We start from the raw sequence: 12,975 nt of genomic DNA, 5'->3' as shown, positions 1-12,975 counted from the left end.
TATCCTGTTCGCCCGTGTCCTAAAATGTGTTTTGGATTTTGGCCTCTTGTGAGATTGAGTTTGACACTCCTGGTTCAAACAAAGGGATGTTGGAAAATAAGCAGAGGCTAACTTTCACGCAAACAGTCCCGCCCACAAATCAGAGATGGATTTCTAATGAACTGCTGCTGCTCTGCAAAAAGTACGTCTAAAAAAAAACATTCAGGCTTTTGATTTTTGATAAAACTCCAAAATAATTATAAAAAGGACATTCAAATAAAAGAAAAAAAGGTAAAAATATATTTGGAGTGGGAGTTTAAGGTCTTCGGTAATGCTGTTGGTGCTCTCACAGGCCCGTCCAAAGGGCTGACACACACACTATTATTGAAAAGCCAAAATTACCAAAATGGTCATTCTATTTAAAAGTGTAACCACCCCTTTGATAACTATTTTCTCTGAGCTGGAGACACTGAAACTGAATCAAAACCGAATAAGAAAAAGTAAAACAAAACCTTGAGATGTTCTCCCGATTGTAGTTCTCACTCAGCTTCAGCATGTCTTCATGTAGGTGAGGTGACGCGTGATCAATCACAGGAGATCTCTCTTTGAGTGTGAATATTGAGTGTAAATTAGTGTTTATGAGGATTATTTATAGTCAGACTAGATTTACATTTAGAAGAAGAAAATCTGAAGGTAAAGACTGAGGGGAGAGGTGGATGAAAAGTGACCCAGGGGAACAAGCCGGCTGCGTCTGGGGGCCCGTATGATCTCCCCCATGCGGCCCACTTCTTCATGTTGATGTTCTGAACCAGTAACAGATGTGGGAGTATTTCCTGTCGGAGCAATCGGCCAGTGTTTTCCTTAGCGGACCCAAACACATGACCACAAGGAAAACACACAAAAGATAATAATGAACAAGAAACAATCTGGAACGTAGCATCTTTAATTTCAGACTGCAACGAAAAAAGACGGCTTACTTTCAGCTTGAAACTTGTGCTAGTGGGCAAGAATTTCAAAGAGTGGTGAAGTCTGTGGAAGTCCCAACTGTTGGGAAACATGCGTTCCAGGAAAACAAAAAAAAATCATGTGATTCATTCTCTTCTGAGGAAAAATACTCAAAAACTCTTTTGTAAACATTAGTAAGCATTAAAAAATCTTACCATTTCCACTTGAGTCAATTAACTTTAACGTGCCAACCCTATTTAACCCTTTAACAACGGATCTCCAGTGTTTATGTTCTTTGATTTACAGTAATTTCATAATTGCTAACACGATCAATGTCATTCCAGCAGAATCTGAAGGATTCTACTGGAATGACAGCGGCTCATCGAGGCGCTTTTCTCCTTCAGATTGATCGTGTTGATGGGTAAAAAGTTACAGGATGTTAAAGATTTTGTGTTTAAGCGTCAGCAGTGACGCCTCAGGTGTTAAAGGGTTAAGAATAGAACCATGAAACACACAAAAAGTGAAGAAGTTCACCCCAGAACTGAAGAATAGTTCAGACTGAGCCAATAGTATCTAGAGAAGTTGCATTACCTGTGATAATGCTAATGTGAATGCTTTTTGTTGAAATAGTCGTTAAAGATAGTGAAGCTTTTTGCTGAAAATGGTGACACAATTTACTTTAATTGCTGAAGGAATTTGCTGAAAATGTAAAAGCTATTTGCAAAACGTTAAATTTGCTACAAGACTGTAAATTCTGTTAAAGAACTATAAAAGAGAGCTGATGTTCACCTATATTTCTGAAAAATTTGTAATAAAATTGCTAAAAAATCCCGAATACATGCCAATTTTGGAAAATAGTGTGTTGCTTAAACTCCAAATTAGCCCCCCCCCCAAAAAAATGCTTGTTGCTTAAATACTAGCTAAACTCCAAAAATAGCATAAAATTCCACAGTAAATTAGTCAAAAACATTTGCCTAAATTACCTTAAAAAAATCTCAGTAGATAACAAATTAACCAAAAACGTTAGCATGTTAAAAACAAATAGCTAAACTCCGAATTAGCATTAAAAACCCTTAGTAAAAGCGAAATTAGCCAAAAAAAAAAAAATAAACTAGCGCATTGCTAAAATGCTAGTTAAACTCATTGACTGTATATAAAATAACTGGACAGAGCAAGCCCCCTACTTCCGTGTTCATATAGGAAGTACCACTGGGTTGCAAAAAGGCCAAAGTCCCATTGACTTACATTGAGAAACAGACAGTTATTTCTCAGTCATTTCATATGTCAGAATAATCATTCTTCCTCTGCTGCTTTCTGATTAACTTCTTTTTTCTAATCCTAATTTTTTTTTAAAGATTTTTTTCCATCATCACAAGTTATTAGAGTTATAAATTGACCAATCAGATGGCTCAATAAGCGTTTGTGGGTCTGACGTCGAACGTCTGGGGCGTTTGATTGACAGATGACGGGTAGCCAATGGGAGCAGACTTCATCAATGGTTCCGTGAAGACCTTTTAACACCTACTTTACAATTCAACAATGTACCAATCATTGTCCTACTGTTGTTTTCCTCAATGGAATGTACCGATGCAGCAGTTTGAAACAACAAGAGGAGCATGCTGTCGACATTTTTAGATGAGGATTTACTCTGTAGAAATAGATTTCACTCTGAGGTTATGTGCTTTGGACTTTTTTCTTTGTTTAACGTTCGTTTTTCTTTTTTTCACTGTTTTGATTGTAGCTTATAAATTATAAGTTACATATATGCGCATAAAATCCCCAACCAAAGTTTCATCTTCTTCACTTTTCCAGCTTCAGCCTGAATTAGACGCAGCCGTCTGAGGAGCGCGAGACAAACTTGGAAGGACCTGGTCGTATTTTCAAACAGAAAAAAGATCCAGCTGTTCACTTGTTAGGATGGTTATTTATTTTAAATACCGCTGAACGCGCTTCTCACGTGCATCTGATCAGACTGTAACCTGGCCGAGAATGTGAAGAGACAAACTCCTGCTGCGGCGCGCAAGAGGGGGACACGCGCCGGTCTGCAGCAGCGTCACCCAAATGCTCCTTTTATCTCGACAAAAAGGAATAAATGTAAGTAAATCCCAAAGGACCGCTGACAGAATCAAATGTTGGAATGGTTCTCCCTCAAAGGCTTCAACAATGACTTGTACAATTCTCCCGAGCCGCCGTTATTAAAGTAGAAGCTGTTTACATCCGCGGTCTCGTGGTCGAGGCGTGGAAAGAGGCAGACGGTTGCAATAAACTCACTCCTGATTGGCGACAGTACTTCCTGTAGATTCCATGACTCAGCTATGACTCAGACCAATTGCTGAAGATGGGTTGCAAATGGCGGTATCCGTTTCAGGAATTGACGGTGAAAGCGGCGGCCGACTTTCGCGAGGAGAGGAAGTAATGCATTTCCAATGGGGCACCTCAGTGCTCACTCAGTCCATTATTTTTACAGTCTATGGCTAAACTCCAAAAAAGCCTAAAATTCGTCAAAAAATGTGCCTATTGCTAAAACAGAAGCTAAACTCTAAATTAACCTTTAAAAACCCCAGTAGATCTAATTAGCCAAAAATGCTAGCCTGTTGCTAAGATATTAGTTAAACTCAAATTACTAAAAAAAAAAAAAAAAGCTAGTGCAATGTCTAAATATTAGCATACTAGCTAAACTCCAACATTGCCTCAAATTCTTCAGGAAACTACATTAGGCAAAAACGTTTGCCTATTGCTAAAATAGAAGCTTGACTCTAAATTAACCTATGAAAACCTCAGTTGATAACAAATTACCTAAATATGTTAGCATCATGCTAATATAACAGCTCAATGCCAGGTTTTTTGAAAATTACTATAAAAAAAGAACACAGAGCCCATGAATATATTTAAAGGTTTGGTGCTAATCTGCTTAAAAATACTAAATTTGAAGACTCTCATTCATTTGCTACGGGCATATTTTGCTAAACACTTCAAAAACTATAAAGTTTCTGAATACCAAAAATACAAGCAGTAATGTCCTGAACGAGATGAACGTTTTGATACCAGGATTGCTGAAATCACTGAAAGAGTGATTGAGTTTTTAAGTACTGAGAAATATACAGAAAGGAGCAGGAGAAGTGTGCTTTTGCAGTGAGAGGAGAGTAAATCTGGACCACAAAACTCAAATGTTGTTCACTAAAATCAAAAAGCTCTTTTCAGCGAAGCCTCCACTCGTCATGTACAATAGAACTCGTAGATGATTTATTGACTGAGCCGTTCTGCTGAGCGGGGGGAGGGGTGGGGGGGGGGTGCAGAATACATTTCAATCATTGATTCTCATGAATGCTGTAAAACTTTATTCCTGCTTTTTTGAAGTCTTTATATTTTCAGAACGTTCGCATGCAGAAATGCTCAGCTAAAAAAAAGTTGTGGTCAAATGACAAAAAACATGAAACTCGAATGTGCACTTTCAGCTGCCGCATGTCCCAAGGTCTCAGTTATTTACAGTCTTGCTTTTAACCAAAAGATGGTGGAGAAACATAAACCTTACGGCCATTTTAAGGATGTCTGGGTGCTTTTTTTTTAGCTGGAGCAGCTATAAAACAAACTGAATCTGATACTCGAGCTGCTATCTGTTCAGCCTGATGCAGCAACTGAAACACTGGCCCCATCAAAGTCTCCCACAATGCAACAGGGCAGGGGCCAGAGCTGATTTAGTCCCGTTACCAGAAGATGACTCACATTCTAGGTGCACAGGGTTACTCTGAGGCCAAGTGAAGTCTGAAGTCCGAGCAGAGCTGAGTGGTGGCAGCTGTCAGCAGCTGGACGGCCTCATAAGTCATTTTACCAGGATGAGGGACACGAGAAGGTTCAGAGACTTATTTATGCAGTTGAAGGCGTCCTCCCTTTGGACTGCGTCCCAAAAACTTTATTTGTGGATGCATGTTGGGGCCCCTCTGGACTTTATTGCACATTTGAGCACAAGCTGCAGGAGGGCAGCAACACATAACTCAGAACGGCTCCTTATCTGTTTACAAAGAGCTTGCTCATCGTCTTCATCGAGATCTGACGGGAACCCGTTGGATCAAAATGCCAGATAAATACAATATCTGCTGTAGTTCTGAGGTCAACACCAATGTGTCTGCAACCACTTTATTATTAAATAATCCTGATGAGTAATCAGGATGGATCCTGAATCTAAGCAGATTTCTCTTTATCCTTTTTTACAAGGATCCATCCGTAGGTTGACCTGTACGGTGCTGCAGGTTTTTGGGTCCATAGACGCTCATAGAGAGGAGTGACTGCATCTCAAAGGGAGCACAGGTGTGTCTTACGGTTCCCTTATGGTCCATGCTGCCGACTTAAGAGACGTCATGGAAATGGAACGTACCATTATCGTGTGTGCGGTGAGTGTATTGTGAAGTATTTATAAGGCAAATGCAAGTTACACACACCCATGACGTACAGGTGATGCTGTTTTATGGTGTCCTTATGCCTGCCCAGCCAGCAAGGCCAACTGGGCCCCATGGTTTAAAAGTGGGCAGAAAATGTGGGCCCCGATTGGGTTTGTCTGCAGTTTCTGTGGTGGTCCCACCTGTGTTTGTCCACATTGACTTAAGTGGAGACTCAGTAGGTTAGCTCACTACGCTAGCCAGTCGCTCCAGTGGACAGCGTAGTGTGCTAGCATGCTCCACTGTAGCATGCTAGTGAACTCCTCTGTAGCATGCCTGCAAGCTTTACTGTAGCATGCTAGTAAGCTCCATTGTAGCATGCCAGCGAGCTTCGCTCTAGCATGCTAGTAAGCTCCATTGTAGCATGCCAGCGAGCTTCGCTCTAGCATGCTAGTGAGCTCCTCTGTATTGAGCTAGCGGGCTCCGTTGTATCATGCTAGCAAGCTCCACTGTAACATGCTAGCGAGCTCCGCTGTGTGGAGCTAGCGTGCTCCACTGTCCACCAGGCGGGTGGCTAGCATAGCGAGCCAACCTACTGAGTGTCCACTTAAGCCAATCTGGAGAAACACAGGTGGGGCCACCACGGAAACTGTAGACAAACCCAATCGGGGCCACATTTTCTGCTCACTTTTAAACCATATGGGGGCCACTTAGCCTTGCTGGCTGGGAGGGGGGGGTCAAACTTTATTGCACAGGGGGTCAAAATTCAAAACACAGTTTTGGTCGCGGGCCGTACAGGAAAAACCTAAAAAAAAATACACATAAAAAAACCTAAATTGTTAAAACTTTTGAATTTTAAAAACAACTTTTTTTTTTAACATACTGTATTTTCCAGAGTATAAGTCGCAAAAGCAAAAAATGTAAAATCGAGAAGAATAAAAACAATTAAAAGTTGCTCTGGAGTATAAATCACGCTTTAAGGAGAAAAGTCTGACGTTTCAGAACAAATCCACCAAGCCCAGCATAACTAAAAATAAAGAAATACAAGAATACTAATCTTTTTATCTCTATAAGGAAAATATCAAAGTTTAAGAGGAAAACAGTGTCTTCCATGTTTGTTTTGAAGACATTTCTTCTTCTGCCACAGTCAGCACCAAATACTAATACTCAGATGCAGCCCCCTCTAGAGGTTGTTTAGAGGAAACAACTGCTGCTATTAAAAAACTGGGAAATAACAATTTGACCCTGTTGACGTCTTAGAAAACACACACACACAAATAGGTCAGTTCTGAGTATAAGTCGCACTCCTGGCTAAACTGAAAAAAACTGTGACTTGGTACTCCGGAAAATACAGTAGATATGAGTAAAAACAGACAAGAATATTATTCCAGAATAAATCAACTTAAATCCTAAATAACTTTCAATATTTTACTCTCCATAAAAATATATCGCGCCAAAATTATACAAGTTAGATATAAGTACAAGATAACATCGGGCCATTAATAACAATAAAATAAAATGATCGTGAGGGCCGGATCCGGCCCCCGGGCCTTGACTTTGATACCTGTGATCTAAACCGTGTTGGTCTCGCTTCTTTAGAGCAAACACAATAAGGTGGGAACTCTGCTGGTGTGCAGGACTGGGAAATGTGTGGGGGCTGAACGCCGTCTGGTCCTCTGCCAGTCGGGGTATAAAGCTGCACTGTGTGAGGGGTCCTGCGGCGTACAAACTCCCCCTACTTTTTCCTTCAGCAGAGACATAAAACCAGCGGACGGTTTGTCAGACGAAGCTTCAGTTCTGCACCTTTACAAAGTTTCTGCTTCAGCCACTAATTCTGTTATAAAAAAAGGTTGTGTGTGTTTGTGTGAGTGGCCTGCACCATAGACGACCTGATTGTTGAGAGGAGACCTTACTTACCCAGCAGATTATAGGAGCAGAGGGAGCACCCCGCCCCACCCCTCCCTTTTGAACCCTTTTCTGCAGATGTTAACCTGCCCATTAGGCTTTGGGCTGACTGAGTATTTGTGGGACACCCATTGGCTGTGCGAGTATGAGGGCAGCGCCGAGGTGAACCAGCTGTGCATGTTAAGACTTTATTTTTGCGTGCCTTCACATATTTTTATCCCTCGCTTCAACTCACCTTTGCTTCATTAGCGAACAACAAAAGTTTTCCAAATGCATTGTGTGTGTGTGTGTCATTCAGCCAACATGTGGTTTAGATTTCCTCTGAGGCCACATGGGCACGCAGGCAGGGAGGCTGGACCTCAACAGGGGGCGCTGTGGTCCTGCTCCAAAAACACAAGCTCCTCCTCAAGCAGAGAAATCTGATGGATGTGTTGTTTTCTGCACAAATGATGGTGTTCTGTGATTATTGGGTGGACTGAATCTGAATCTTTAGAAAAATAAATAAAATAAAATAAGCTTTTTTGTTTTTTCTGCCAAAATAAAAACTTTAGTTTTGCAATGACAATACTTTTAGCTTGAGAAAACACACCTCTACTTAAAAGCTTGGAATGACTTCAGAAATCAAATGTGTTTTTACAAAGAAAAACAACATTAATTTCCATGGAGCAAAAACTATCGTACCTCAAATACAACAACTCAGGTCAAATTCAGTTCTCTGTATTGTTCTTCAAGCTGCTTTCATTGTAGAAAACTGATTGTGGTTGTACTCTTTAGGATTCATAAGAACTGCTGAAGAAAAGTGAAGAAACCTGTCTTTATTTAGGTTGGTTGATGTATTTTGATTGTCGATTGAACATCTAAGGAACAAACAGAGCCAGAAAGTGGAAGTCTGGACCCTTTTGTTTTAATAAAGATCCACTTTTTCCTCAATGAAAACCACAAGTATGGTGATAGATTTGTTGCTCAAGTATTGTCTGTCTGTTGTGGAGAGAAAAAACAAACAAAAAACAGTTTTTCCTTGTAATAAGAAATCTGTGTTTGTAAAACAGTTTGGTAAATGTAGAAACTGTGAGTGGCGTGTTTTGTTTGAATTCATGCAAAAACGTTGATTTGAGTTTAGGGCTGCAACGATTGGTCGACTAGTTGACAACTACCGGTAATCAACTTTTAAAAATAGTCGACGACTAATTTAATAGTCGATTAGTCGTTACTTTATATTATATGGAGTCCGAGAGTAGTAAAGTTGAACAAAGTTGTGAGCGTTCAGAACAAAAAAAATGACTTTTTTTATTATTTCAGTCAGAGAGACAAAAACTTAGTGAAAAATAATTCCTTGCTTTAGATGCCAGCCTGATCTGATTTAACCCTTTAACACCTAAGGCTTCGTCTGATGCTTAAACACAAAATCTTTAACACACTGTAACATTTCAACTGTTAACATAATTCCATTAGATTCTGGCTATTTTGGAGTTTTGCTAATATTTCAGCTGCATGCTACATGTAATGGGTGTGATACATGTTGACATGTTTTTTGGTAATTTTATTTGTAATATTTAAATATTTTAACGCTTGAAATAAAAAATAAATAAATGTATACCTCAAGGAAGAGTAATATTAATGTAAAAAACTGTAAAAAGTAATGTAACATTGAAAAAATATTATCACTAAGAAAAATATTATCAGAACTTGATCAAACTTGGAATTATCAACACTAATGAAATGAATCACTTACCATATTTTGGGAATCTTTCACAGTTTTTTCACAGTTTTTTTGCCCTGGCACGGATGTCATGCATCTGATTGGCTGGTCCAAGCAGCACACCGATTGGGTGACAGTGAAAGGCTGCTGATTGGTTGATTGGACTTATTGAGAAGCAAATGACTTGTGCTTGTAACTTAGGTTTTGTCATTGTAGATCAGTGCACGTGCTCATATGTGTCTGATGCTTCACTTACAAAGCTTTTTTATGGTTTAGAGACTCAAAATGATTCTGCGAGGGTTTCTTCTTATAAATCTTCATTTACAGATTCATTTTTGGTCTGTAAGGACCACAGGTTTTCCGCATGCCCTTTTAGAGCAGCCGTTTGTTTGCATGGCGCGTCCTCGGCTTCTTACCCATGCTCATCTTGATCGGCAGCTTCTCCTTGCTGGCTGCCTCCACCAGGTGCCGGCGGACCTCCATCACTGCCTCTTTCTGCTTGGTGCTCAGCATGGCCTCCCACAGCAGCCGCGCCGCAGGCTCTCTGATGGGCAGAACAACCACGGCTTTAGTGACTCCACGACAAACTGTAGCTGATTTGTGCAGAGATTTTTGCACGAGCAGGCCAATGTCCATCACCCTTCTCAACCAACCTGCTATTGAATCTCCTTATTGGTTAAACATACCTGATTCAGGTAACCAGCAGCAGATGAGACAGGAGTTCTGATTTTTCAAAGCCTGTAATTTGACACCCCTACTCTCTACTATGATACACACAGAACTACATGACACATCAATAACAATGAATAAAGACTCAAATTAGCTTGAAGAAACTCCAGCGACTCTGGAGCTAACCAAAACTACCAAAAGAAAACAAACAAAGCGTGCTAACCAAGACTACCAACCCCAAAATAAAATAACAAAACCCAGCAGAGTAACACTGCTGAGGACAGAGAGGGTAAAACAGGATGAAACAAACCAGCTCAACACCAACTAAAACCCAACCAGTTCCTCAGCCTGCTGCTCTGCTCCCTGCTTACCTGGGTGGGTGTGGCCTCCTCCATCTTAAAGAGCCAGCAGGTGCCAATTAAGTAACATTGGTCACACCCGCCAGGTGAGCAGGCTGACGGCATGGTGCAGCAGGAGGACATAACGGTAGGTCTCAGCTCTGATTGGTGTGCTCACAATTTAACCCTTTAACACCTGAGGTGACGTCGGTGACGCTTAAGCACAAAATCTTTAACATACTGTAACTTTTAAACCATTAATTCCGTGTCAATATTAAAAAATTACAGTAAATCAAAGAACATAAACAATGTAGCTATGGTGTTAAAGGGCTAATGCCAGCATTATAGTCAAACACTTCATCTCTGACTTTGTTCTTCGTCTTCAAGGCAGGTGAGCATTCACTTTGTCCTCCTCGAAACAATTGGAAAATGAAGAAAGAAAGAAAGAAAGAAAACACACCACGGATGGAGAGAAAGACCGAGGGGGGAAGGGGGAACTCGTTGAGAAATCGACTGTTTTTCTTTTCTTTCTCTTTTTTTTTTCTTCTCTCGCCTTTTCTCCTTTCTAACTGCTGCCATGTGTTTAATATCAGATGTAATCACTTCCAGACCTTGGGCTGGAGCTAAATGGGGAGGAGTGGAGCTCACACTAGGACACCCGCCATCTTCAGCCCCAGCTACATGCATTCACACACGGGTCAGGACAGCACAAAGTTATTAAAGCAGACTATGCAAGAATAAAAAGTGAAGAGAAATGACCAGCAACAAGACAAAAAACCTTAAAGTCCCCCTCCAATTAAAAACCCTCAGTGGATGCTCAATTACCCAAAAGAGCTAGCACATTGCTTAAATATTAGCTAAACTCCAAAATAGCCTAAAAAACCCCAGTAGATAACAAATTAGCCAAAAACATTAGCATGTTTCTTAAATACTAGCTAAACTCAAACATTGCCTAAAATTCATCAGTAAACTAAATTTGTCAAAAACGTTAGCATGTTGCTAAAATAGAAGCTATACTCTAAATTAGCATAAAAAAATCCCAGTAAATAACAAATTAGCCAAAAACATAAGGATGTTGCTAAAACATTAGCTAAACCTCAAAATAGCATTAAGAATAACCTCAGCAGATGCCAAATTAGACAAAAAAGCTTGCACATTGTTTAAGTACTAGCTAAACTCCAAAATAGCCTTAAATTCATCAGTGAAATTAATTAGTCAAAAACGATAGCATGTTGCTAGGATTAAAGCTAAACTCTAAATTAGCCTAAAACCCCCAGTAGATAGCAAATTAGCCAAAAAGCTAACATAATACTTAAATACCAGCTAAACTCCAAAATAGCCTAAAATTCATCAGTAAACTAAATTAGTCAGAAACTTTACCATGTTGCTAAAATATGAGCTAAACTCCAAAATGGCATTAAAAATACCTCAGTAGATGACAAATTATCCAAAACAGCCAGCACATTGCCAAAAGCTAAGCTCCAAAATAGCCTAAAATTCCAGTGCAAACTGAATTAGCCAAAAATGTTAGCATGTTGCTAAAATAAAAGCTAAATTCTAAATTAACCTAAAAAACCCTAGTAGGTAACAAATTAGCCAAAAAGATAAGCATGTTGCTAAAATATTAAACAAAACAAAAAAAATACACGGAAACGTATAAAAACTTGTCTTTTTCATGTCACCTTTACAACCTTAATAAGTTAGCTCAATTCAACTTTATAGAGCACTTTTTCTCCAACAGAAAACTTCTAAGTGTTTACATAAAATAGATAAATAATAAAAATAACAGTAAAAAAATGTTATAACAAATTCACATAATAAAAAATCAAATGAAAACATAAGGAAATGTAAAAACGACTTAAAAGCTAGAAAGACGAAGTTTTCTTTGTCTGTTTACAGACGGTTTTAGAGCTGTGACAGAGGACAGATTCTGGAAAAAATGTTTATCTTTTAGAAATTCATCTCCCAAACTCATGATTGGAGATGCAGAAGGCCCTAAATGGGTAAAAATCCTCAAGTCCTGCATGCTTGTGATGGTTGAGATAGCAGCTGAGACAGCGGAGCAAACACGAGCAGCACCGAGTGTTTGCGTCTGCACCCACAAACATGTTTGTGAGTCCGTGTTTGTGGAAGTTGGAGGGGCCTGGAGGACTGGGGAAGAAATATGCTTCTCATTTGGATGCTTGACCCCCCCCAGAACAACACTGCAGCCCCACTCCCTCCACGCATTCCCCGGGCCATTTGGTCAGAAAGAAGGTGGGGACGTGCGCTGGGTTTACTTTGGCGGGGTGTTAGACAGGCTCCGGGACCGGCCACAAGCCCTGTTGAGTAACAGCTCTACTACAGAGCGGGCCTGGGTGGGCGGTGTGGGAAACCGGGGCAGGCTCGGACCGAAGGGGGCGCTCTTGCCCTCTCTGTGGCTCGCTGAGGCTGAGCCGGTGTGTTTGGAGAGTGTGGACAAACTACACTGGTGTGTAATGAGTGTCGTTCCATTAAGAGGCAGTTAGGAATCAAATATCACGGCTGCAAAGGACAACGTGTTTACAGTTTCAACAAATGAGCAGACATCAGAGAGCTTTCCATGATGAGTGCATCAGGACTGGGGGTGGAAAGCGGGGCAGTATTCCTGGCAGAGCGTGACGCAGGAGGAGAAAAATGCTCCATCCAGATTCCTCCACTCTACTCCTCACTCTGTGGCTCCTTCCCTAAAGCGCGTTCCTGCTTCATTAGGAATTCAACTGTTTGTTTTTCAACACGATTCCCTCCTACGAGAGAGTAAAAGTACACGCTGAATTCTGAATAAATACTATGAGTCAGCCCGGAGTCAGACTGGTTATTCATGCAAGTACTGAGGGGTCAGTTTAACCCCAAGGAACAGCTGTTAGTATTTAGCTATCTTATAAAACTATATGAGATCGTTTGAAATTCAGCTGAAATAACAGTAAATGAAAAAGAGGAACAGATCGTTTTCATTTAATTAGAAAATGTTTCAACCGTCTTCAAAAACAAACTTTCAACTAAAAAAATTTAATTAAAAAAAAGCTCAAAGAAGGAATCATATGTTTTA

The 12,975-nt window shown here is 40.2% G+C and overlaps 1 protein-coding gene across 1 annotated transcript in view; it reads right to left on the bottom strand.

The window, feature by feature from the left end:
• Positions 1-12,975, bottom strand: part of scfd2 (sec1 family domain containing 2) — a 134,877-nt gene that overhangs the window by 108,328 nt on the left and 13,574 nt on the right. Inside the window, exon 4 of the mRNA XM_024259035.2 lies at positions 9,318-9,445. Coding sequence (XP_024114803.1) covers positions 9,318-9,445 — 128 coding nt within the window. The remainder of the gene's footprint in view (positions 1-9,317; positions 9,446-12,975) is intronic.

The sequence above is a fragment of the Oryzias melastigma genome, linkage group LG4 (genome assembly GCF_002922805.2).
Source record: "Oryzias melastigma strain HK-1 linkage group LG4, ASM292280v2, whole genome shotgun sequence".
NCBI lineage: Eukaryota > Metazoa > Chordata > Actinopteri > Beloniformes > Adrianichthyidae > Oryzias > Oryzias melastigma.
Note: the sequence above shows the minus strand (reverse complement) of the source record. Positions and strands in the feature narration are given on the sequence as shown.